Raw genomic sequence first — 25,233 nt, forward strand, 5'->3', positions numbered from 1 at the left:
ATAGTTTAGGTTTGTTATAAAGATAATCAACTCATAACTGCATTCCTAGAGAAAATGGTACGAGAATTTTGAACTTGAAGTGAGAAAATTGCATTTTCCATATTGCTGCACACACCTCCCCTAGTGCTCTGACAGTATAATGTTGGTGAGAGATTTGCTCAACCCAAATCCAGATGTGCTGTATAAATTTCAGTTCAATATTTAAGTCATTTCAAACCATTGTATAAATTGGTTAAGTCTGTAGGGCAAGATTTAACAATAAGGTCAAGTTTGGTTTCAAATACATTTAGAATCTAACATAACTTTGTGCTTAGTTTAAGGTGAAGATTAAATTTCATAAGTGTCAATATCACGTCTTCCTTTGCTTTTCTTTTTTTCTATAGAAGTAGGAGCAAAAAAAAACAATCATTGCTCACTACATGAACAGTTTTAATGACAAATCCTTATTCAGCATCTTTTTCTTATGGCCATAGTAAAAGTTGAACCACCAAATTTCTAAATGTTTAGCCGAATATGTATGACATTGAACCAGAACTTATAGTTTAAGAAGGTGCAAAAATTTTCTACAGTAACAATGCACTGTAAAAGTACATTGCAATTCATAAACCATGCATGCATTCATATGTAAGTTGGTGAGAGTCTGGTAACTTTTGGTTAGGTTCAATAAACCACAAGGTGCATTGACACACTACTGTCAAGTTAGGCTGACACAGGAACAAGTTATGGGTGATTCAGACCAAATACTAAATAGAATATTGATCAAGATGCCAACCAGTCCAACCCAAAAAACCAAAGGGTTTGGACTCGGTTGCTCTTATTAGATATGGGTCTAAGCCTGATTTAAAGGAACATGATCAATATGCTTTTTGCTTTTATATAGAAAGTTTAATTACCATATCGTTCCATAAAATGTCTATCATGGTGCCCTATTCCTTGGAACCATGCACAAGGCCCATATCAGTACCTACCAATATTATTTGCCACATCTAGCACATTGTAGTGGCATAATATAACCCAATATATGTCGAATCATAATTGAACTGCACATAAATACATTACAGACTATACTTGAAGCCAATTATATAATTTAGGAGGTTCAAATATTAATTTTCCGCTACTAGCACTTGATCTCTTGTGAGCTTCTTCTCTTAGTTATTACTTGCTCGATGAATATATATTTTAGCATTACTTATAATGATCATGGAAAAGCAGGTGGTACTGTACCAAAAAATAGTAGAGTTTCCTTTGGCTGCCAATGCCACCTATTCTAACTTGAGATGCAGTGGATGCCTTGAAATACCTACTATATTGAATATAACTGGCATGCATCTTAAGGTTCGATAAGCAGCATCAGCAGCCAGTGGAAAGTCACTAATCTAGCCTCGCTACTGGAGACAACCACATCCAAAATCAAGTTTTGGTGTTCAAAATTGTCTATTTCTCACTAGGAGGCAATAAAAATAACTTGACAGCAGAAGATTTCATATTATAGTTTAGTGTGCTTATTATGTAACTTATGGCAATCTACTACATCTTTCTGTTTGTGCATGCACAATGTCAGTCTGGTAATATAATACCATACTATGTTTGCCATTGACAGCAGAGGCACGAGAAATAATACTCTAATGTTCATCTAATCTAAAGAAAATTCAAAAAGCAGATACAATAACAAAATGAGAAAAACGGAAAAAAAAAGAGCTCTTGTGCATAGGTAGGCTATACAAGGGATTATGACATCTGCACATTAGTAGCTCAGCATCCAGTCCGTACTCATCTAATAATTTAGCCATAAAAAATTCACTCTGATACAAAGATGGAAAAGGAAAATGTATGAAAACTGGCAGATTTGTAAGGCAGCCTCCTTATGTTGTGTGGAGTTCAACTTGCTTTTATATATAGGTCAATGCATATCCATTACACTGTCATGGTACAAAGAATTTGACAATGAAAGATGAAAAGAAAATCTTTCCTTTTTATTCTTCTTTTGAGAAATATGGGTTTCTTGCCACCATCTCAAGTCAAAATCAAGATCTCTCCAGACCTCGCTGAAGAGCGGTACCAACTGGCCAAGATAAATCCAGTTGGTGAAATGAAAAGAAACTCAAAAGCAGAAATTACATCTTACTTCAATGGCTTAAGTCTGGCTTTGCTTACATTCATCTACTACCGCTTTACTAAAGACACCTGACTAGGTTCTAACCCCAAAACTTAAACAATGTCCTGCTTCAGACAAGCCCATACATGAACTGTTATTAACAGAGCTTAATAGCTGGTGAAATGTTATTAGATTAAGCTAGATTTATACCTTAAAATGCAAAATGTTTAATATGGAAAAAGTTGAACCACACTTCATCACAAGGGGAGCAATCAGGTAAGGGAACAATATATAAAAACAGAATGCATAAGCGAACTAAAACAACCCACATAAATTATTGAACATCAGTTTTTCTCCATCACTATATTGCATTCAGAAAATTGAAGAAGAAAGTTTATATTTGCATTAAAAGAAAACAGACAGATGCAAAAGAAAAACATGTAAATCTATAATATGTGTGTATATATGTAGAAATAACCATTTGCTTCGTGACACCCTTAATCAGTTGACTCCACTCCCCATATCAATGAACATAGGATTAGCTTCAAGTTGTTCCACAAATTTCTCAAGGATATTTTTCACAACCTCTTGGAATGAGACTCTTGTCAAATCTCCAGTAATGTCATTGATCACTGAGAAAATTTGATCATAAAGAAGAAGAACTGCTTCATTAGATTCAGGTGGAGGCAGACCCAACTTACGTCCTTTTGCCACAAAAAAACCTTGCAATGTTTCCTTGTTTCCTTCTCCACTTCTGTAAGCAATCCAATCCTGGAACAAACCCTCAATCTCATTGTCAAATAACTCCTTATCAGCCAAAATCTGCAAGTTTTGTTTTCAAAATATTAGTAATTATTTCGTAATGGAATATGGAAGCACATCCACAAACTGTAAATGAAACTTCAAAGACAGAGTTCTAAAGAAAACAAAATATTCATACACCATACTCAGCAACAAAAATTTAATTCTTGAAGTTTATAGCATGGTACAAATCATGGTTCACCGTACCAGCCCGAATCAGACTGTACGGGGTGCGGCACCAGTACGGAGTCCCATACCGAGACAGCAAACCTTGGTACAAATAGTTGTTAATTCTTCTTGTTACTTCTTCGTCGCAAGAAAGGTAAGCACAGAGCTAACAGGCGAAGGATGGTTTAGATTTCTGAATTTGAAGAGATTAAATAAGAGAACAAAGGAGGCTCAAGCTAAAGGAAGTGGAAAGGAAGAAAACATGAACCCCTCATAATGGTAAAGACTAAAGCCCTGAACAGATGGTATCTCAAATGGATTCACAAAGCTGGCTCTATACATAGGATGATGCATGCCAGTATTGTCATGGTTACGGTATAACAAGTAGCACAGTCCTGATGGTATTGTTCTGTGTATCATGAAATCGAACCACAAAACTCATACAACACAAATTAAAGAACCTACATGCTGTAAGAAATGTTACTGATGTGCAGAATGCAAGCCATAAATCAGAAAACATTGTGTAGATCATACACTACACCTTTAATCATCATAATTCTCATACCAGACGAATTTACTTGATACAAAATTGCTCAGACATTCTATCTGTATTGGACAACATGGGCATCTTTCACTTCCAGGAAAAGAGGCCTAGTGTTGTAACTGCTAATAACATGTACAAGAAGAGGTGACGAAGTGAGAAGACTTGTAGTGCTGAAAATTAATTAATGGAAAATTTAAATTCATAAAGAAAAACTGAACAGATTCTTGATCTTGATTATGATTATGTTGAATTGTTGATGCTATTGGGGAGGTCTGACTAGTAATATTAAATTATAAGCAATAATTGAAAGACTTAAAATGCTTGAAACGGAAAAAAACTATTAATGAAGCAGCATGAAGGTCAAAATCAGAAAATCTGGCCATTATCAAACATTACAAATGTTACAATTGTTGTCTTTAGGTTTAACAGGTCTATGCCACAAATGTTTTGGTTATCCATTACACCAATATAGGATAAATGTGCATGTATGATTTCCAGAAATGGAAGCTTTGTGTTGGATCTTCTTGGAAAGAACAAGAATAGATTGATTAAACTGGCAAGAACTTTATAAGGAAAAAATTTAGGTACTCATACAAAGCAAAAGATATATTTCTGATGACAAAAACAGTTGAATGTAGAAAAATTGAATGACTGTACTGACTGTAGTTATAACTATTCATACAACTAAAAGAAATATGTGGATAGAATTGTCCATTGAATAAGAAAGTGAAACTACAACATCAAGCACAATGGTTTCCCAAATTGTTGTATTCTTAAGACTTCTATTGCATATTATAAAAAAGAAAATTTAAGGTGCCAACTGGCATCAGTTTTTTTTCTCAGAAATAAAAATAGAAATTTTGTTTCTATTTTTTTCTAAATTTTTAACATATCAACATATTTGGCATAAATTATTTTTAAAAACAGAAACATAGCGATGATGGCGGTGATGGTAGTAACAAGGAGGGTGTTGATGGCGGGGACGGTCGAGGTATGGTAGAAGTGGTACTGGTGGTGACATGGGCACCACCAATGTGGCAAAGGCGGATGGCAGCAATGGTATGGTGGAGGTAGTGGCATCAGCAATGATGGTGGCGAGAGTACTAATTATGTGATGGAGGAGGCAATGATGGTGGCGTCGGTGTGGTCACAATGACAACAATGGTGGCAAGGGTGCTAGGACGATATGCCACAGGCGGCAATGCTAACGAGGACGGCATGGTGAAGGCAGCGACGGTGATGGGCGCGGTGGTGGCAGCGATGATGGCTGTAGAGACGATGATTGTGGTGGTGGCAAATGTGATGGCAGTGGTGGTGAAGATTGTGTTGGTGATGGTGGTAAAAAGATGAGTTTCTTATTTTTGAAAATATTAAAATTAAAGATTTCATACTTTTATTTTTTCTAGAATTCATGAAAGTGACTTTTGAAAAATAGAAAATAAAAACTATAGCACCAAAAATTATTTTTCTCGGCTTCTAATGATTTTATTTTTAAAAACAGAAAACAAGAAAAAAAAGTGATGCCAAACAAGCATTCAGCTTTCGACTTCCGAAGCTGAACATGTAGTTGTTAGAAACAAAAATCGGACGTGCTTTTTAAAATGATATGTGCGGTGAAAGTCTAAACATGAAAATGTAAATGAAGCCATACAATACATGGTTGCAAATTTTATGCCCATAGTCCTTTAACGATTGTAAGCCAGAGGGCTTCTCTGACCAGCATAACGGGATGAAAAGTCATATAAAACTAACAAACCCAAGAGCCACACATAATATCAAGGTTCAGCAACAAATATCCTTTATATCAAGGTTCAGCAACAAATATCCTTTATCAGTGTTACTTAATGAAGCCTCATAAGCTCAAGGTCTAGAGCTTCTATTTAATCTTTAAATTTATTCTTTAATCTGTATGAAGAAAAGGAAGGTCAGGGAGATCTCAGTCAAAATTTTCAATTGACAAGCAAAAGCAATTTTTTTTGTTCAATTTATAGCAGAAATATCTGAAAAAGTTATCCAGATAATTGAAGGAAAATCAAAACTGATATAAATGAAAATGAAAAGCAGAACTGTAGTACCTTTTTTAACTTTGAACCATTAAAAACCTTAACATTTTGGATAAAAGTTACATGCTTTTTAGCCAAAGCATCAGCAAGATCTTGTAGAATGGCTTGAAGTAATTGTGCAAATTGAGCCTGGCCCAATTGTTCTCCGCCCTCAGCTCCATGTTTCTTTAAAATGTTCTTAAGAAGATCGTTGGTTTCTGTTTACATCACCAGTACAATGTAGTAGAAGTCAACAAACCATTGAATAGTATAAGAATAACAAATTGCTAGCAAATGGTTGAATATAATCAAAATCAAAGTACGTCGTACCGGCCCAAACCCAGAACCGGACAGTAAAAAGCGTACCATACCATACTAGTTCGGTACCGGTATCCAGTACGGATGGTGTACCGACGCTCGGTATACCAAAAAATTCCATACCATACCGTACTAACACTGTGCTAGTGTGACACCAGTACGGGATTCGGTACCGAAATGGTGAACCTTGATCAGAATAATAGTACTATGGAAACTTATGAAGTAAAAGATGTTAATTTAATGCCTGACTGAGAGGATAAGAAATGCAACTTGACTTTTGTATCATGGGTGTCTGACCTTCTTTAGAATATATAGCTCCTTGTGCCCACCTCTTTAAATTCCATAGAACAATATTGCATCAAGCACTTTGCAGTGCTGCAATGATTCTATGCCGGCTGCTAGAATTGCTGATGGAATATAGTTGCATCATATATGTACTTACATCGCACAACTAACAGCTTGTATATCATCTGTGAGTAATGTTTGTGAAAGCTATTGGTAGTCAGTCAATATGTTTTGTGTACTCATTTGTCAAGCATTTCATTATCAATTTAATTTTTCTTCTAAAGAAGTTTATAAGAGAAAAAGTGAAACACAAGCCTATCTTCTGATCATATGACTAGAACCAAACCCATGTGAATAGGCAGAGAACATCCATACCATTACACCAACCAGGAAGCAACAAAATTACCACAAGTTCTTCAGTTTCAAACCGGCAAGATGCAGGATCTTGATGCTCAGATCTCACGATCAGGGCACCAGTAACAAAATCAGACTCCCACATATCCCATCTCTTAGCTTGTGGCTGAATCAGTGAAAGCTATAGAGCAATGTTGTTTTCAGTGGTCAAGTAGGAAGAGAAGTAGTTTTCCTATACCAAGTAAGTAGGGCTGTCAACGGGCCGAGCTGCTCGGGCCCGGCTCGGTAAAAGCCCAGCTCGAGCTCGGCTCGTTAGTCAAACTAGCCCGAGCCCAAAATGAGGCCCGTTTAAATCCGAGCCCGAACTCGAGCCTGAGCAACTCACGAGCCCAAACGAGCCTAAATGAGGGCTCAGTCCAATTAACAATTTAATTGGGTCCCAATTAAACTTGGACTCAACCCAATTAAATTTTATTTGGCTTAATCAATTTAAATCCGAATCTGATTGAACCCAGTTGGATTTAGATCAGAACCAACTTGACTGATTGAACCCAGTTTGATTTAGATCAGACCCAACCCGAGCTAACCCAAATCCATTTAATTTCTTTAAATCAGATTGGATTGGTTCGGGTTCGGACTCAACCCGTTAACCCAAACCCAACCCATTAACCCATTCCCTCCTCTTTCTTTTTCTTTTCTTCTCCTTTCTTCTCGGTTTCTCCAGAACCTTCCCAACCCCACCTCGACCCCCACCCACGACTCTGTTCTCCTCGTCCCCAAGCCCGAAGTCGATGCCCCCCTCCCCGCCCTCCCCTCCGACAACGGCTACGACAACAAGGACGACGACGGAGACGACGGAGTACACCCGATCCCAGCTCTCCGAGAAGCTCCGCTACCTTCGCAAGAAGTTCCGCATCATGTCCGGCCGCATCGCCCGCAGCCAGGACCCATCCTGCCTCACTCCGCATGACCGCGACCTTCACCTCTGCACCCGCCTCTAGCACCCTTCCTATGCCTCCTCTTCTCCCTTCTCCGCCCCCGATGTTGCTACCCCCGGCGGGGGAGGCAACAAGCGCCACTGCCCCCAACCCCCGCGCCCCATCCGGCCATTCCCGCGCCGAGGCTCCTACCTCCCAGTTTTCACTCCCTCCCCCGCGGCCGAGCCTGCGGCACCCACGGCCGTGCCCGCGGCCGACGCCCATGTCGGCGATGCTCGCGGCCGAAGCCGGCGGCCGTCGCACGCGACGACGAACCGGTGAGTCCTTTCTCTTTTCTTTTTTCTTTCTTTCCTTCTCTTCTTTTCTTTCTTTCTTTCTTTCCTTCGTTCTTCTCTCCGACGATGAACGGCTTTCTTTCTTTCCTTTGTTCTTCTCTCCGACGACGAACCGAGCTCGAGGATGGGGATGGGGATGGGGTGGGCTCAGGCTCGGGCAAACGAGCCTTCCGAGCTCAAAACCGAGCCGGGCTGTGCCAAGCGAGCTCGAGCCCGAGCCTAATATAGGGCTCGATACCGAGCCCGAGCCCAAGCCTGAAATTTTGTAGAGCAAGCCGAGCCGAGCCCACGCTCGGGCTCGGCTTAGCTTGATAACAACCCTACAAGTAAGAGGCTAATATTAGTTATTGTGTTAGGTAGTTTGAGTTAGTTATGTTTTTACTCTCAAAACCTTTTACTCTAACACAACACAAAAAATAGAGTTGTAACAGAATTGCATTATCAATTAGTATAATGGTGAATAAGGATTGCATCCAGGGTTGGCGGAACCATCCCGAACCGGATGGTTCCGGCCGCTCTGAGCCGTTCCAGCAGCAAACCGGCATGATTCCAGCAACGAAAACAAAATCCATTACCGGAGCGGGAGAAGAAGAAAGAAAGAGAGAAAAAGAGAGAGCGAGCGAAGGAAGGAGAGAGAGGGAGAGGAAGGAAGAGAGAGAGGTGGAGGCCGTCCAACGGAGGGCTGGCGGAAGCTGGCGAGTAGTGCGGAGGACGATCCTCCAGGCTCCGCAGCCAAAAAATAGGACAGGTCCTCTATTTCGTTCGAAATAGGGGTCCGGCGCTTTTTTTATTTTGCGATTTTTAAGTGAAATCGGCAAGCAATTTGCCGACTTCACTTAAAAATCACGAAATAAAAAAAAGGGGTCGAACCGCTGTTTCAATCGAAATAGAGAACCCGCTATGTTTTCCGACTACGGAGGTTTTCTCCGCCTCCTGCCCGAGTTACCGGCCTTCGACGGCCCTCCGGCAGCCTCCATCCCTCTCTCCCCCTTCTCTCTCTCTTTTAATCTCTCCCCCACCTCCTCTACTGTGTCGATATGGGTCTGACACGGTACAGTGCGGACCCGTACCATCTCGTCCCGCCGGAAAATTGATACGGTGCTCGGTACTAGTTCCGCCGACATTGATTGCATCATTATTATACTTCAAAACTTTTATTTAGATAATCTTTATTGTCGACTTCAGAGTCCTATGTTAAGTAGGACCTGGATGCAAAAGTCCTACTTTAGGTGTATGATGGGTTAATTCAGAGAGCTTTTATTGTTTGACTTTTTGTTGTTTAGATGCCTTCACATATGGGGATATAAGGGTTTCCAAATTTTGTATTTAGAAAAGACTTCAGATACAGGTTATTTAGTTTACAAAAATCCTAGTTTACTTGTAAACAAATCATGAAGAATCTATAAAAGGGCTTATTAGGATTGAATAGAAAGTCACTCTATGAAATTTGTTTTGGAAGAAGAAAGGGATTTATTTAGACCAGGTTCAACCCTTTTTATCTCTCTCTCTCTCTCTCGCCCCCTCCTCTCTTTGCTTGATCTCTCTTCTCTGATCTTCAATCTTTACTAAATTATCTGTCTTTGCTCTTCTAAACCTCACTGTTGTTTTCTTCACAAAGGTAAAATCTATGACCTAAATTTCTATTATACAAGTACTAAGGACCATTACCAGTCGATAAGTTTTCTTTAGTAACTTGTTTTTTGGATCTATCCCTCATCTAAAGATTTTAGCATTCTTGAATTTTACATTGCCAAAAGACACATTGTTTCCCCTTTTTTCTATAACAAGATAACAGATAGACCTAAACTCTTCTCTAATCCTTTTTCTTATGTCCACCTCCTTCATAGGCCATCCCTAATTGGTCCTTTGTCAAATTTAGTATCAGAGCTAAGGGGTCCTACGCTTTTGTTTTTTTCTTTCTTTGATCTTGGTTCTTTCTCTTTCCATTATGTTATCAAACGAGGAGTTAAGTTCCAGAATTTCTTAATCAACATAATAAATTCAAGAGGAATGGTTTCTCGGAGATACATGATGACAATTACATCAACAAAAAATGATCTGCCATCAATCAAAGCTACGTTGTAAACATATGCTATATTCCTAAGCATGCGTACAACAATACATTCACATAGATGAGGATTCATCACAACAATGAAAATGTTGCAACTAAGGACTTATCCATGGAAAATCTTAGAAGAAACAATTTCCGGCCATTCCAAGTCGGACCCTTACTAACACAACAGAGAGCAAGGAAGAGGGTTTATGGGAGGAAAAGAGAGAGGGGTGGGTGAGGGGGAGGGAGGGAGAGGGAGGAGGGAGGGAGAAAGAGGAAGAAGGCCGGCAAAGCGCGGCCTAACACAGCAGAGAGGGCGACAAGAGGGAGAACGGGAGAGAGGGAGGAAGGGAGGGAGAGAGGAGGGTGGTAGAAGTCCGGCGAAGACCGACTGAGGGTCGAGGAGTCATGCAAAGGGGTGGAGGAGGGGCTCTGTCTCTAGTTCCCATCTTTTATTCAAAACAAGAGTTCCGGAGGGGGGGCCTTTTTAATTTGGAGAATTTAAAATGAAGTCAGTAAACTCCTTGCCGACTTCACTTATTTTTTTCAAAATAAAAAGAATACTTTTTATTAAAAAAATAAAATTTTCAAATTAAAAAGTGCCCCTCCGGAACCCCTGTTCCAAGCAACTGGATGTGGACCCCCTCCTTTACCCCTACGCATGACTCTTTAGCCCTCCGCCATCCTTCCCCTCTTCCTCCCTCTCCCTCCCTCCCCCACTCTCTCTTCTTTCCTCTCTTTCCTCCTTCCTTTCCCTTCTTCACTGGTATCTCAATTTCATTACCGAAACCATCCTGGTCCACTGTCGATACGGCTCAATATGCCCCAAATCAGATGGTTCGGGACAGTTCCACCTTCCTTGCTTATAAATACTTCATTACTAACCAAGTGAGGCCAGAAGTACTTGAATTACGGCAAGGACTTTGGATAGTTCAGATTCAATGGGACTATCACCAGAAAATTAGATTGCATTGCATTGCAAACTAAGGAAATAATTTTTCTTGTTTGGAAGAATATTCTTTTTTGATGTAGCATAGGATGCAGCTAATAGGTACTATGAACAGCTAAACTGTGTTGAGAGTCGCAAGAGCTAGCAAAGTCGGTGAAGACTTCAATTGGCAAATTTTTGATTTATTCCATTAGGGACAAATATTTTCATTGGATTTTCTTATGAATTTTTCATAAGGGACTATCGAATTTTAGCCAAATTTTCATATTTGCAGTAGAATAATTATAGCATGTTTCCTTATTGTCAAATTCTATTTTGAGTATGATTTTGTATAGTGTTAAGTGCCTGAATTAGGGTTAAGAGATCATGCCATATATATATATATATATATGCGTGTGTGTGTGTGTGTGTGTGTGTGTGTCTAATACATTTTATATGGTAGTCTTTTAAGATATTAATAAAATATTTTTCAAAAGAATTTCCTTCACCAAGCGAATGGTTCTTCAATCCAATTTACTTCTACTTGCATGTTGATCTTCGAAGTATAACCCCATCGACCAAATCGCCTCTTCTTCCTTTCCCGCTGCATTTCCACTCTTCCCCTACTTTGGAATAGGTAAAATCCAAGCTGGGAAATGGTAGCAATATTCTGTTCTAAGAAGACTCATGGCTGGGAGAGAGCCTTTTTGTGTAATCTCTCCCCATCTTTATGCCAAATATAGGTAGAATTGAAGAAGGTTTTTGATCTTCGCCATGGAATTGACAAAGTTGAAAACATCAAACACATCCTCTTCCTTAAGCAGCAACCTTAGAGATGAATGAGTTGCTGAAAATTTTGAGATATATTAAACAACCACCATGCTGACATTATTATCTGGATGAACCGCATTTCGAATGCCTCCATTTCTACTTCAATGTACAATTTCTTAAATTTAGGTGGACTCAAATGTCCCTTTGCCAACACTCTATGGACTATGCCGGTACCTCTCAAGGTCAAAATCTTCTTGTGGTTGTGTATACCTAGTACTTAAAATTAGAAAGCATGTTAGGGCATTTAACTTCAATTAAATTTTAAAGTTTGTAAAGTGAAAAAACAAACAAAAAGACAAATCTTTATATCTATAAACATTAAAGGAGAGTCCGGTGCTCTCCTAGTATGCCACGTGCGAAACTCTGGACACGCCACAACAATCATTGTTCCTTTTTTTTCTGTTAGTAGCTTGGAGAGGGGCGCTACCCCACCCCCCACCCCCCACCCCCCCACCCCAACAAAAAAAAAAAGTGTGTCCATCATCGGGAGCCTATTGCCCCTCAAAAAAATGACACACAAACCTACCTACTGCATGTCACGCGTCCATCATCCACTGCCCGAAAAAAGATATCCAGTGGTTGGGAGAGCGCAATGCGTCGGACCCAAAAAAAAAGAAAAGTGTGCAGCAAGGGCCATCTAGCGTCTGGCAAGTGGCAAGCTTGGGGGAGAGGGGGACTCACCCTGGACCCAGCCTCTAGCACCCCTAACTAAGGGAAAAAAGAGAGAGGTTAAGTCGCATGTCCATCATCGGGACATCATTGTCCCTCAGAAAAGCGACACACGGACTTACCTATTTAGCTATCCCATACCACGTGTCCATCATATGCAGCTTGGAAAACAGTCATCCAGTGGCTGCCAGAGGACCACATGTCAAGTGTGAATCATTCTGGACTTCACATCCGCTGCGGGTATGGTTGCTTTAACTTTGATGCGCCTCCACATGGACACATGCTCTCCGAATTAAATTCCCTATCCAATGTCCTATGTCTTCCATTCAAAGAAGCGTGTATGGTCCCGGATAAGCACCGAACACCTGACAGAAAAAAAATAGCTGAATGCCAGCTGTTGACCTGAAAAAAAGGATTGCACACGTGTCCAACTGTTAACCTTTTTTGTCTCTGTCTCTTACTCCGGACGAATGGATGGGGCCTCCACCATAACCCCTCTGTTTAAGTGTTTGGATCAAGCTGAAGGGGTGCGGGCAAAGGTCAAATTGCCTACCCTAGAGCAACGTACCCCTTAACTCTGTTTGAGGTGGTAACCGGGCATGGCCACGGTCACATCACCATACCTAGGGTTGGTGGAAGCATGCTTTGACAAGCGTCGGCACCCTATTTCTTCCTGTCCAAGCAATGACTCTCTCCCACACCCTATACTTGCTCATCTACAGCCCTGTGGAAGCGTCCCCTAACTCTAACCCATAGGTCCGGGCTCTCCCTTAGTTATATTTCGCCTTCCCTTGCCTTAACTCATGTGCATGTGGGGGGTTGCCGCTATGGGAAGCAGCCTTCCTCTTCCCATGGCCCCTTCTATGGGAAAGGATGCAAAAGCAGCGGAGAGAAAAAATGGGTCAAAGCCAAGGTTCATCGAACCGGTACCGAGATTCGTAACAGTTGACGATCGGTACGATTCGGTACCAATTCGAACCGGACGGTTCCGGTACCGAGATTCGTAACAGTTGACGATCGGTACGATTCGGTACCGATTCGAACCGGACGGTTCCGAACCGTCCAGACCGTCCGGTTCCATCAATTTTCGGCCGATTTTGGCCATATCTAATCAGGTTCCAGCCTCCTAAGGGCCGAAACCGTTTTTCATTGGAGAACCGACCCGATCAGAGACCGGGTTGGCTTGGTTCAGGCTGAACCGGCCGGTTCAGCAATCATTGGTCAAAGCCGATGTAGGATGAGAGACACGGGAGAGCCAGCTTCACTATATGTATTGGAGTTTCCAATACAAAAGAAAAACAATTTTTTTTTTTTTTGCAAAATAGGCTACTGTGTCGAATTTTTTTGAGTTATTTTGCTATATCCAAAAAAAATCCTGCATTTGTTTCAAAGATTTTGATTGTGGTTCTACTTAAAAAAGTCGGTTTGTGGTACAAGGGAATAGACAAGAGAAGCAAGTTTTCTTTTTTCCTTCAAAAATTAAAAAAAAATTATGTAGTTGTTCTGATTTACAAAATATTTCTTACTTCCTTCTAATGTTCAGCAGAAAAAAGGCTTTGGGTCGACAACAATAGAGGATAAAAGGAAGAAAATAGGAGAGAAAAAATGAGAGATTTGTGCAAAGGGTGTACTAAAAAATTTGGATTTGACGTGCAGGGGAATAGACGAAAGAAGGAACTTTTTCCTTCAGAATAAAAATAAAAAAATTCTGTAGTGGTTATGATTTACAAAAAATTTCTTATTTGCATGTAATATTCACCGAAAAACTTTGGGTCGACGGGAATGGAGGAGAGAAGGAAGAAAATAGGGGAGAAGAAAATGGATGATTTGTGCAAAGGGGAGAAGAAAATGGAAGATTTGTGCAAAGGGGAGAAGACAGGAGGGAACGGAAGAGGGGAGAAGGGAGAAAAAGGGAACATTTGCAGTCTAAGAAGGGAGATGAAGCAGAGGAGAGGGGGGAAAGAATGGAGAATAGGACGGACGAGTAAACTACTGGCATGGCGATCGTGCCTCGCCGGACGCCCTCCTTGTACTATCTCCATCTCCATTGCAAGTACCATGTGTCCCAATAGAAGAAGGACGGCCCACGGATGATGAGAATGGGGTGATTAGGGCTGGTAAGAAGCAAAGCACTAGGGTATTGATGTTTAAAGAGGGGAGGGTCGCTATTCTGCCCGTGCATGGGACACGCGGCGATCCACACCAATTTTTTTTTCTTCCTTTTCCTGCTTCGGTTTGCTAGCTAGTGCTGGATTTTGTGGGAAAAAAGAACCGAGAAAGCAGAGGGATGGATGGTTGCGTTGGAGTTACGAGGGCTCGGTGTCAGACTTTGCATACCATCCAAAATAGGTTAAGTGTGTGCTATAAAAGACTTGCCTTGGAGTTTTGACCACTGGACACCAATGGGCATTAGAGAGGATACTACTTGAGAGGCTGATGAAAAAAAGTAGAATTAAGAGATTGGTAGAGATTATTATTTATTGCAAATGTCGTGTCATAGCATTTCATTTTACCCACATTCATAAATCATTATATGAGTTTTTTTACTAATTCTAAAGTGAATAAGAAATACAAATTTTAAAACCTTCATCATTAACAAGTGTTAGCAGCAAGATCCGCCGTACCAGTACCGGTCGGCGTACCGGTGGCCGGCCGGTACGTACCGACCGGTACCGATACCGTACCGGCCGGTACGCGGTAGTTTCAAAAACCACAGTGCCGTTGTGGTTCTAAAAAAAAATCGTACCCGGTACGAGGCCGGTACGGGCCCGAAGGCCGGTACGGGCCCGTACCGGCCGTATCGGCCAGTTCGGATAAAAAACCGAAAAATACCCGTTTTTTTGTCATTCTGGTGCCGGTCTAGGGCCAGGCCGGTACGGCATTCCATGGTTAGCAGTGCTGCCTAGACTTTGAAAACTAGGATGCTTTTTAATCTTAGAAATTATGTGACAATCCACAGTAAAAAACCCAGACATTCATAGTACAGGAATTCCATGTCTAGAATTAGTTTGAATCATTTATTATTTAATTTTTTATCAAATAGCCATTAAGCTTTGATTTGGGCTAACATTAGTCCTACACAGCCTGGCCTACGCTTTGATTTTGGCTATGTTGGGGTGGTATGTGATGCACTTGGGCTGGCATTGGTTTTGGGAAATGTCAACCCTGGTTGCATATAGATTGAAGGGTAGCAAGCTGGACAATCTAAATTTGATAATAAGATAGATTTTGAAGCTCCAACATGATCCTCCTATGGGTAATCCAAATTCTACAACTGCCAACTTGATGCAAATTGAACTACTCATATTTTTAAAATGGATTTCAGCCATGCTTGAACTAGCATGACGCAAAATAAATTATGTTTGGATTGATTATAAATTAATCGTCCCCTTAAAACTTAATCCCAATCATTTAATAAATATATTTTTTTGAGATAACTTTAATCATTGTCTTACCATTCCCTTGCTTATTTTTTCAATTGTTTCTATTTCCATTCCATTACTGAACCTTATCAATTGAATAATACTCTAATAGAATCTTTTCTATTATTTTTTCCGGTTCAAGTCAATAACCTTCGGTTGATGAAGATTAAGACCAACCTAAGTTCATTAACTAAAAAACATCCTATATCTTTCACCATACAAAAAATATTGGCAAAAAATTTGGGATCTTTTTCTTTCATTTCAGTTAAACCATACTAGTTCTTAATTATTTGTTAGAATTTGATTCTTTTATCTATCTAAAAGGATAATCAGATTGGTATATTTCAAGCAGTGGTGTACAAATATCAGAAATTAACTAGGCATGATGTTCATAAGTGGGCTTATCAAGATACGTCAAGCCGGTACCGGTAGGCGTACCGGTCACCTACCGGACAGGTTCAATACCGGTCGAACAGTACCAAACCGGCAACAACGTGTGGCCCGCGTAGCATAATGCCACAGCACGCGGGCGCGCTATGGACAATGCCACAAAGTGGCATTTAATGCCACACTGTGGCCTTAAATAAAGTTTGCCACAGAGTGGCATTAAAAGAAATTGCCACAGAGTGGCAATTATCCGAAGAAGTACCAGTGCAAACCGGTCCGGTTCGCACCGGTACAAAGTGGTTTCGGACTTGTATCGGTGCAAACCAAGCCGGTTCGCACCGGTATGCCCTCCATACCGCTCGACTCTAGCCCTATAAGAACCAGAACTATTTTTCACCATTGTACTGGACCAGTTCCGTACGGGCTGAACCGGCCGGTATGGGTCGGTTCAACATACCATGGGGCTTATAATGGTGGAAAATATAGATCCAACATGCTTTTCTTGCTATATTTCATTCATCTATTTTATAGTTGGCTCATTTTTGTATTTTTCACATAATTTTATATTTTTAACATTATTCAAAAAATCGGTAAAGTTCTTGTGATTCGTGATCCGATCCACAATTGAATCTGATCTAAAACCCTCTAGATTTTTGACTTGATCCCAGTCCATATCTAATACTTAAACATCTTGAATAACTAATGCATGATGCTCATTTCAATAGAATAGGCATTCAATATACTAGCTTATGATGGTAGAAGCTAGTGTTCTATATCTGGATATTAATTCTACTTTATAGTGGACTCATTTCTTTTCAATTTTTAATTTCTTTTTAATTTCTTTTTAATTTCAAAAATGATAAGAAAATGAAAAAAATCTTATGATCCAGAACTCAATCCACCATAACATGTTTCCCAATTTTCGGTGATATGTAAGTGTAGATCAGTTCCAACTTCCAAGTAGGACAGGAGATTACCAGTCTAGATATCTGTTTGACCTGGACTCAGATTTCGACCAGGCACCATATATTCAAAAAATTGATTTTAATTTTGGTCTACCTGAAAGGCTAGACCAACTCCTCTTTAGTCGGATTTTAAACAAAGCAATAAACATGCCTAAGGCATAAACAAGATTTCAAATTGGTTTGGTTTTATTTGAGTCAACCCAAATTTGGCCTGGTTTTGACTCTTTTAAAGCACTACAAAAAGAGTCCAAATTGTCCAAATTTAATAAGTAAATCCAACCCTGTTTAGACCCAGTCTTGAAGCCCTGTAACCTAGATCATTCAAATGTACAGGCTAGACCAAGGTATGCTGAACCGACCGGAACCGGTCGATTCAGCCTGTACCGAACCGGTGCCGACGAGCACCGGTACGGTACAGCGTATAAAAACGGTTCCGTCCAGCGTATAAAAATGGTTCCGACCCAAACTCGGTCGAAACCGGTTGGTTCCGTACTTGTACCGGTGCCCCGATTCGCACCAGTACAAGCCGGTTTGCACCGGCCCAATTACTTTTTTCCCGCGCGCCCGCACGCGGGGAAAAGCGCCTACGCAGGCTCCAGCAGCCCATGTGGGCCACTTAATTAATGCCACTCTGTGGCATTTAATGCGTCCGTGCGCGTCCGTGCGTAGATTTTTTTTTTTTAGGAATTGCGCGCGGATGCATGAGTGGAGAATCGCACGCCCGCGAGCGGAGAATCACGCCCACACGTGGTTCCCTACGCGGGGCAGCGCGCCCACGCGGGAATGCCACTCTGTGGCACTTAACGCGTCCGCGCGCGCGGACACATTTTTTTGTTTTTTTTGTTTTCTTACGTCTGTGCACACGCAGGGCCGTGGACAAGCACGTCTCCGGTTCGGTACTGATTCCAAACCGGTACCGAACCGGTGCCATACCGGTACCGAACCAGTGCTCACCGGTACGTCGATCCTTGGGCTAGACCAATCTGGTTTTAAAGCCCTATAGCAAGAATGCAGATTGTCCACATTTACAGACTTGAAGCTGACCTGGTTTTACATTTGGGCTGTTTTTTTCCTTTCCAGAACACACTTTCAAACAAAGGTTCTATCATCCTAACTCATTGTATTCCAGGTTAAACCATGCAATCAAACAAAAATTTACCATGCTTAACAAATGATTCAATGTGTTTGAGATAGGTGCATTGGTTGTGGTATACCTTAGAAGTGTGAGGATCTTAATGGAACACACACACAAAAAAAAAGATACAAGCAAAAGATGATCAGAGCTTTCAAAATTCTAAACAAGATTGATAACAATTCATATATCATCATGGCTTAACAGCTTGTGTGGATATCTTCTTCAGTGGGTCTGACTTGATACCTTGAGAACAAGTTCCTTCAATGTAGAGATTAATGCAAGGGTCCCATGATATTACTCCACGAACATGGAGTCCCAAACAAGTCACATTGATGAATGAAATCCACATTCCGTATCCTATCTAATGGCTGAGAGAGCAAAGGTGGTTCTATAATCATCTAGATTTGAGAAGTTTTGTTGCAGTAGAAGCAGTATTTTATATAAGAGTGTGCATTTGGTGTTTGAGAGGTGGTCTGAGTTGGCTCCATTTTTCACTTGTGAACAATGGTCTAATATAAAAAGGCAAAACAGTTGTAATATGACTGCGTCATTGATCAGCATTGGGACAGTCTCTCTATAGGGACCCATCAAACAATGCACCAAACAAGAGAATGAAGGACCTAAAAGCCTATGGTAAAGAGAGATTAGGTCGATGACTCATTTTTGTCTTAATAAGGACAGAAAGAGAAATTTGGCAGCTCATATAATAATAAAGCTATAGAAAATTTTGTTTTAAAAGTTATGGTAAGGTATCACAAAATTATGGCATAAAAGTAACAGCTTAAAATTCAAGTGGATAACCACACAGTGCATCACAAGTTTTGTCAGCAAAGCTTCATACGTGATAATTAGTTTAAGAAATATAACTCGTATTGAAGTCAGGAATGTTCAATTGGTAGAGAGTGGGGCTAAGATGGTTAAATTATATGAAATAGAAAAGGGTTTTATGCATGTATACTTTCATAAATATCTGAAATTGCATGTATACCATTGCAAATTTACTATTTGTTTGTATGCCCTTATAATTATTCTTTTCGCACGTATACACTTATAAATATCCTTAATTGTATGTATACCCTTGCAAATGCAGTATTTGCATCCATAACCTTATAAATTATTTCTTTATATGTATATAGCCTTGCGAATTTACTATTTTCATGAATACCCTTATAAATTATTTTCTTCAGGACATCTACCTTTATTAAGTTAAGGGTATAAACTCAAAATAATTTATAAGGATATACACACACAAAAAATATTATAAGAGTGTACACTGTAAAAATAAAAAAAAATTATAACGGTATACAAGTAAAAAGAAAAAAATACACAAAGGTATATGCAAAAGTACAAAATTTGCAAGAGTATACATACAATTTTAGATTTTTACATACATGTAAAATGAATAATTTATAAGGGTACACCTGCAAATAGTAAATTTGTCAGGGTATTCACATAATTTCAAATATTTATATGGGTTACATGCCAAAAACCCAATAGAAAATTCTAGTGCTTCTCTTTGTGTTTAGCCTCTAAGCTTCAGAATGCCTCAAACATACATAAATTAATACAAAAGGAAAAAACTAGTTGGGAGCATATTTCCAAAAGAATATCATAGTTTGGACTCTAGGTCCCTATCAAATCTTGATAAGTATGACATATTCTTTTAAGCAGCATAAGCAAGGCCAAGAGTTGAATATCAAATAATAAATTAATCCCTGCCAGCAGCTGTCTCAATTTAAACTATAAAATCATCGTATATAGCAAGAAGGTGAACTCTTTATCTAAAAAAGAATGGAGAATTGTGTAGAAGAGCGGCATATATTCACTAGACAACAATAGAACGATCCCATGTGAAACTAAGTGGACTCTAGAATAGTACAGAATTCCGGGGTTATATGAAAACTTATTAAGCCAGAAGTAGCCTGATAGTGAAGGTAGAAATTTTCATATTAAAATGATAAGTTGGCAAATGTCTGTGACTTGGCACATCCCCCATATCAGCAAAGCAGGCACATGAAACACAAAACAAAAATGACAAATGTTGGTAAAATATCCCCTCACAACCAGCACAGCAGCATATTTCAGCCTAGGGATAAGCATATAATTGAGAGGGAAAAAATCTTATTTCTGTTTCCTAATAGCCAACTAGAACTTAAGAAAAAAGCACATATGCTATACTGGCCATAAACAAAATACATATTTAAATTGCATGACTAACCTGGAAAAGGAGGGACTCCCATTTCGACCCCCATGTGAACAAGAGCATTCTGTATCTCATTCTTACCGAGCTTTCCTTTGTCATCAACATCCAGTTCAGTGAAGAGGTTTTCCGCCAACATTGCAAAATCATCTTCGTCATCCAGAAAAATTCGAATAGCACTTCCATCCAAAACCAAAACAACAAGAGGATCATCTAAAAAGGAAAACGGAAAGTAAGATCATGGTCAAGTGATAATGGACTCATTTGCAAGAACATAAAAACAAAGAATATAGAGTTTTAGCTGAGGAAATGTGACTTGTAGAATATAACAACTGCCAAATAATGCTCAAGAGTAAATGAACAACAAACATGTCCTTCAAACTTGGTAACTGAGATGCCAATTCCTGAAAGGCACATGATATATAACAACAAACCATTGGATATGCCCTACTAACATGACAAAAACCAATGAACAATTATCATCATTCACAATGCTAGTTAACATGTAGGCTCTTCTTTCTAGCTATAGTTTTACATAGAAAATGTACAAATTCAGAAGAGGAAATACCTTTGACTGGCGATATTGGATTTATGCATGGAAGGATTTGATATGCACAGAAACAAGCTGACAATAATATTTTGTATTTATCTCTTGAATATTAAAAACACATAAACAAGTGTTGAGAACAGATCGTATAATGTATCTCAAGGAAAAGACATTGTCTTTTTTAAAACCTTATAGTTGTACAGAAGACAAATCAGATAACAGTATAGCTTGTTCCAGTTTATAAATCAGTAAGGCCTCATTTGGATGCTGTCAAAAGGTAATCTGCAGATATTGTGTAGGCAAGGTGAGGCAAAGCAGAGAGAGAAGTCTGGAAAAAAGAGCAGCAGCTTGACTGAGGGAGCGGCTGAATTCTAGATCCATAATTTTCGGCGGCAGTGTAAATCGCCAAATCCCAAAATTTCAGTGATAATGTGATCAATGGCCTCTCCCCATCTAAATTACTTCTTCCTTTGTCCTTTCCCCACTTCGTCTCCTCAGCCCCTTCTACAGATGCAAGACGTTATCTACGGACAACTAATGCCCGCATCCAAACAAGGCCTAAGAGCTTCACAAGAACACAACAACAATAAAACTTATAAAAAAAAAAACTCATTAGAACATACTGAATATATGTGATATGGAGAGTTGACATAAACATGTGCATGCAGCACAAATAGCATCAATTGGATGATCAATATGCACATTTGAACATGCACATGCACATGTTGAAAAGAACTACAGCTAAAACTAAGTAGAAGAAAATTAAAGGAAATGTATAGGGACTCGTCATTTAGTTATAGGAACACTCCACAGCATACTAACATGTGATGCAAGAACTAGATACATGAGAGCTCCCTAGAACAATCAACCTTTATAAGTTTAAGAACTTTTTGCTCTTAAGTCCACATGAAGTCTCTCAATTGAATATCGCTTCATTTTTGAAAAACTTGTGCCCAGCATATGCAGGCACATATGTAGTTAGTATCTTTAACTATATAAAAATAAATAAAATAAAGTAAGTGCAGTAAGAATAACAATGACATTAGTATTTTTTTTTTTTGGATGTCAATATTAATAACAATAACAACTAAAGATCGATGCTTATTACTTCATACACAAAACAAATAGCAATAGTTATAACATAATCGAAAGCTACCTCCAACCTAATCATTAGTTTTATTATGCTCCAACTGCACAAGCCCATATAAGCATGTGGCCTCTTATTTGGCCCGACAATGCTAAGTGGGCTACAGGCAGCAGCATGATGCTAAATGAGATGTATATACGGCCATATAGTACAATGCAGAGAACCTTTGTCAGCCCATTGCATATAGTAGCCACATATAGGCAATTCGATGCAATCAAGGGATTGCATCCACATATTCAGCTGCCTATGCAGCCTATTGTGCACCATGTTTTAAAACACTGGGTTAACGTATTTGAGCGATTTTTCTCAAGGTTCCAAATGGGTTATCCCAGATCTTAAAAAAAAAGTATTAAACATTCTAGACAAAACTGATTTCATGCTAATAAAACACCCAATCAGATCCACAATGGCATAATTTTTAGCCAATTCCTCCCCACATACATGAAAAGTGGACAACTAGCAAAGAAGAATCCTTTTTCAAGAACTGCATTTAGTTTAATCCATGAAAGCTCATTCTCAAGACTGTGAGTGCAGGTTTCAAATAAGCAGTGTTAAAAGAGATAATGAACCCCAACAGGCCAAACATGGCATAGGAACATGTGAATAAGAAGCTCCACCTTCACTGAATTGCTTTACTAATCAGTAATCACCCTCCAACTACAGACTTTTGGGGGTGTTTCATGGCCATGGCAGTATTCTTTTCAGTTTACTTCAATATCTTCCCTACATAAGGATATTCCAAAGTTCAAGTATGAGGAGATCTGTGCCCTTTCCCATCTTTCTTACCTCTCCTTCCTCAATCTTTGTTTCTAAACTAAGTGAGCAAAATATATGTTTAGAAACATCACGGAAGTCATCCAGAAACCAGAATAAAGTAAAACAAGAAAAAGTAGTCTTCTTGATAGGGAAAACCAGTTTTACACTTAGCACAAGTGCCAAGCATTTAAGAAGAAGACAAGAGAGGTAAAGCAGAGTTCTGTCTCACACAGAAACTTGGAGACCTTACACTTGATTCATCACATGCAAATACACAACCAGAAAAAAGAAAAAAAGGTTCTGCTCAAGCATAATAACAATATGCAATAAATACATGCCTTCGTAAGGGCTGGTCGACAATAACAATCAATCTAGAGGCTATAAAATAATACAGTTAAACAACTTAAAATTCAAAGGTTCACAAAATATGGTACTTACATTGCTAACTAATGGCTGAGATTAAAACGTGTATATGATAATCTAAAGGACGGCCTAGCGCATGAGGCTCCCACCATGACCTCCACGTCATGATGGAGCATTACCATTACACCAAGGCTCACCTCTATGTAGACGATAATTTAGTGGGAATTAATCCACCAACAAGCTAACAAAGAAAACCTAAATTTAATAAATTATGGATCAAATGTGAATCCATTAAAATATGCAGCAGAATTGACAATTGCAATCAAACTCAGCTGCATCACATGCTATTAAACCATAGGACCGATGATCAAACATCAGACTATTTCTTGTGAATAAACTCGAAATCTGCTATCTACATCTCCATTATAAAGACATCTACTTCAAATTATAAAGAAGCTAGTGTAAAATCAATCCTCCCGCCAGCAAAATATAAGTGTATACACCCCTTTTCCCTGCTTCAAAACATTTATATAATCAAACTCCTCAAATAGGCTTTATTTAGAAAATCATACAAGGCCATTAGCAAGAATGATAACAGGAAAGGCCGTTGGACACAAAATTAAGCAATAAGTCTGCTCACCAAAATAAATCATTTCAAGCCAAAAAATGCCTCTACTGTTTGCCTTTTCTCACCTATGCTTCCTCCTACATCATGCACATCAACCATAAAGGAGCTTATTTTCCACCTTCCTGGGTCACCCAACACCCTCTGGCATCAAAATACATAGTTTTCCATAAGGTTTCTTTTTTGAAAGCAAGATTTTTTTCTTTGGTTGAAAAAAAAAAAAAAGTAGAGTTAGCTAAATCTTCCTAAATCAGATTGAAATCAGCGTCCGACTGATCCTGATGCCACCGATGCCTTTCTACTCTGCAGCTCATGTCCTTGAAGAAGCTCCGGGAGGAGAGGGATGTCAAGGGATTGTTGAGACCTCAGGGCACTGGGGAAGCAGCAGCTCTGAAGAAGAAGAAGATGAGGAAGAGAGAGACGAAGGCAAAGTACCAGCAGATCCTACTGGGCAAGAGGAGAAGCCTAGGGATCCGATTGTCTCTGAAAAGCCATTAAAGATCGCCAGGCTACCCGACTCAAACAACAACAGATCAGTTTTTCCACAATCCAAACCCAATGTCCCAACAAACTTCCACCCCGATGACCATTAAAACTCACTCAAAAAGAGTCTTTACACAAAATTACTACAGAAAATCGACCATCATCACGAGTTTCTTTTCCACTCTATTTAGTCATCCAACACCATCTCACATCAGAATCCATTGACTCAAACAACAAAAGAACAGTTTAATTCGCAATCCAGACCAAATCTCCCCACAAATTTCCACCCCCATAGCACTAAAGCTCGCGTCAAAGAATCTTTAATCAGAACTACCACAAAAAATCAGACCAACATCCAATAAAAATTCCGCAAAGTTCCAACAATTCCCACCAAAAACAACACAAATGCGATCGAAATCGATTCATATTTTAGTCACTAAAACAAGATAAAAACAGAAATATGGCAATGGGCAAGCAAAAAGGAAGGATATTTAGAGAGTAAATCGACCTTTTAGCTCATCGGCAAGGGCGACGAGGTACTCTTCGAGCTTCTGCTTCATGGATTCAGCGTCACTGAACTCCTCCGTGAGGAAGATGTCAACGTCTCCAGCCATCCGCCGGAGGGCGGCGGATCGCAGGGACTCCGGCAGGGAGAGGCCGAAGAGGCGTGCGGCGGCCTCCGATTCCGCCAGTTCCACGAGGTGGGCGCCAGTGACGGTGGCGCCAGGGAGAGGGAGACGGAGATCGCCGTCTCTGAGCTGGTTTCCGTCGATCAACATTAGACCTCCGTCGGCCATGATCCCGTCAGAGAACTGGAAGAGAGACGCTCGAACCACCGGGTT

General features: G+C 39.8%; 1 protein-coding gene across 1 annotated transcript; it reads right to left on the minus strand.

Moving 5' to 3' along the window:
- Positions 1-2,429: 2,429 nt before the first annotated feature.
- On the minus strand, positions 2,430-25,233 carry LOC103720192. Its single transcript, XM_008809792.3, has 4 exons — positions 24,900-25,233; positions 20,489-20,683; positions 5,684-5,868; positions 2,430-2,917 (listed from the first exon to the last, which is right to left on the minus strand). Exons 1-4 carry the CDS (start codon positions 25,186-25,188, stop codon positions 2,597-2,599), a joined length of 990 nt encoding a protein of 329 aa, XP_008808014.1. The 5' UTR covers positions 25,189-25,233; the 3' UTR covers positions 2,430-2,596.

The sequence above is a fragment of the Phoenix dactylifera genome, chromosome 8 (assembly GCF_009389715.1).
Source record: "Phoenix dactylifera cultivar Barhee BC4 chromosome 8, palm_55x_up_171113_PBpolish2nd_filt_p, whole genome shotgun sequence".
NCBI classification, from domain to species: domain Eukaryota; kingdom Viridiplantae; phylum Streptophyta; class Magnoliopsida; order Arecales; family Arecaceae; genus Phoenix; species Phoenix dactylifera.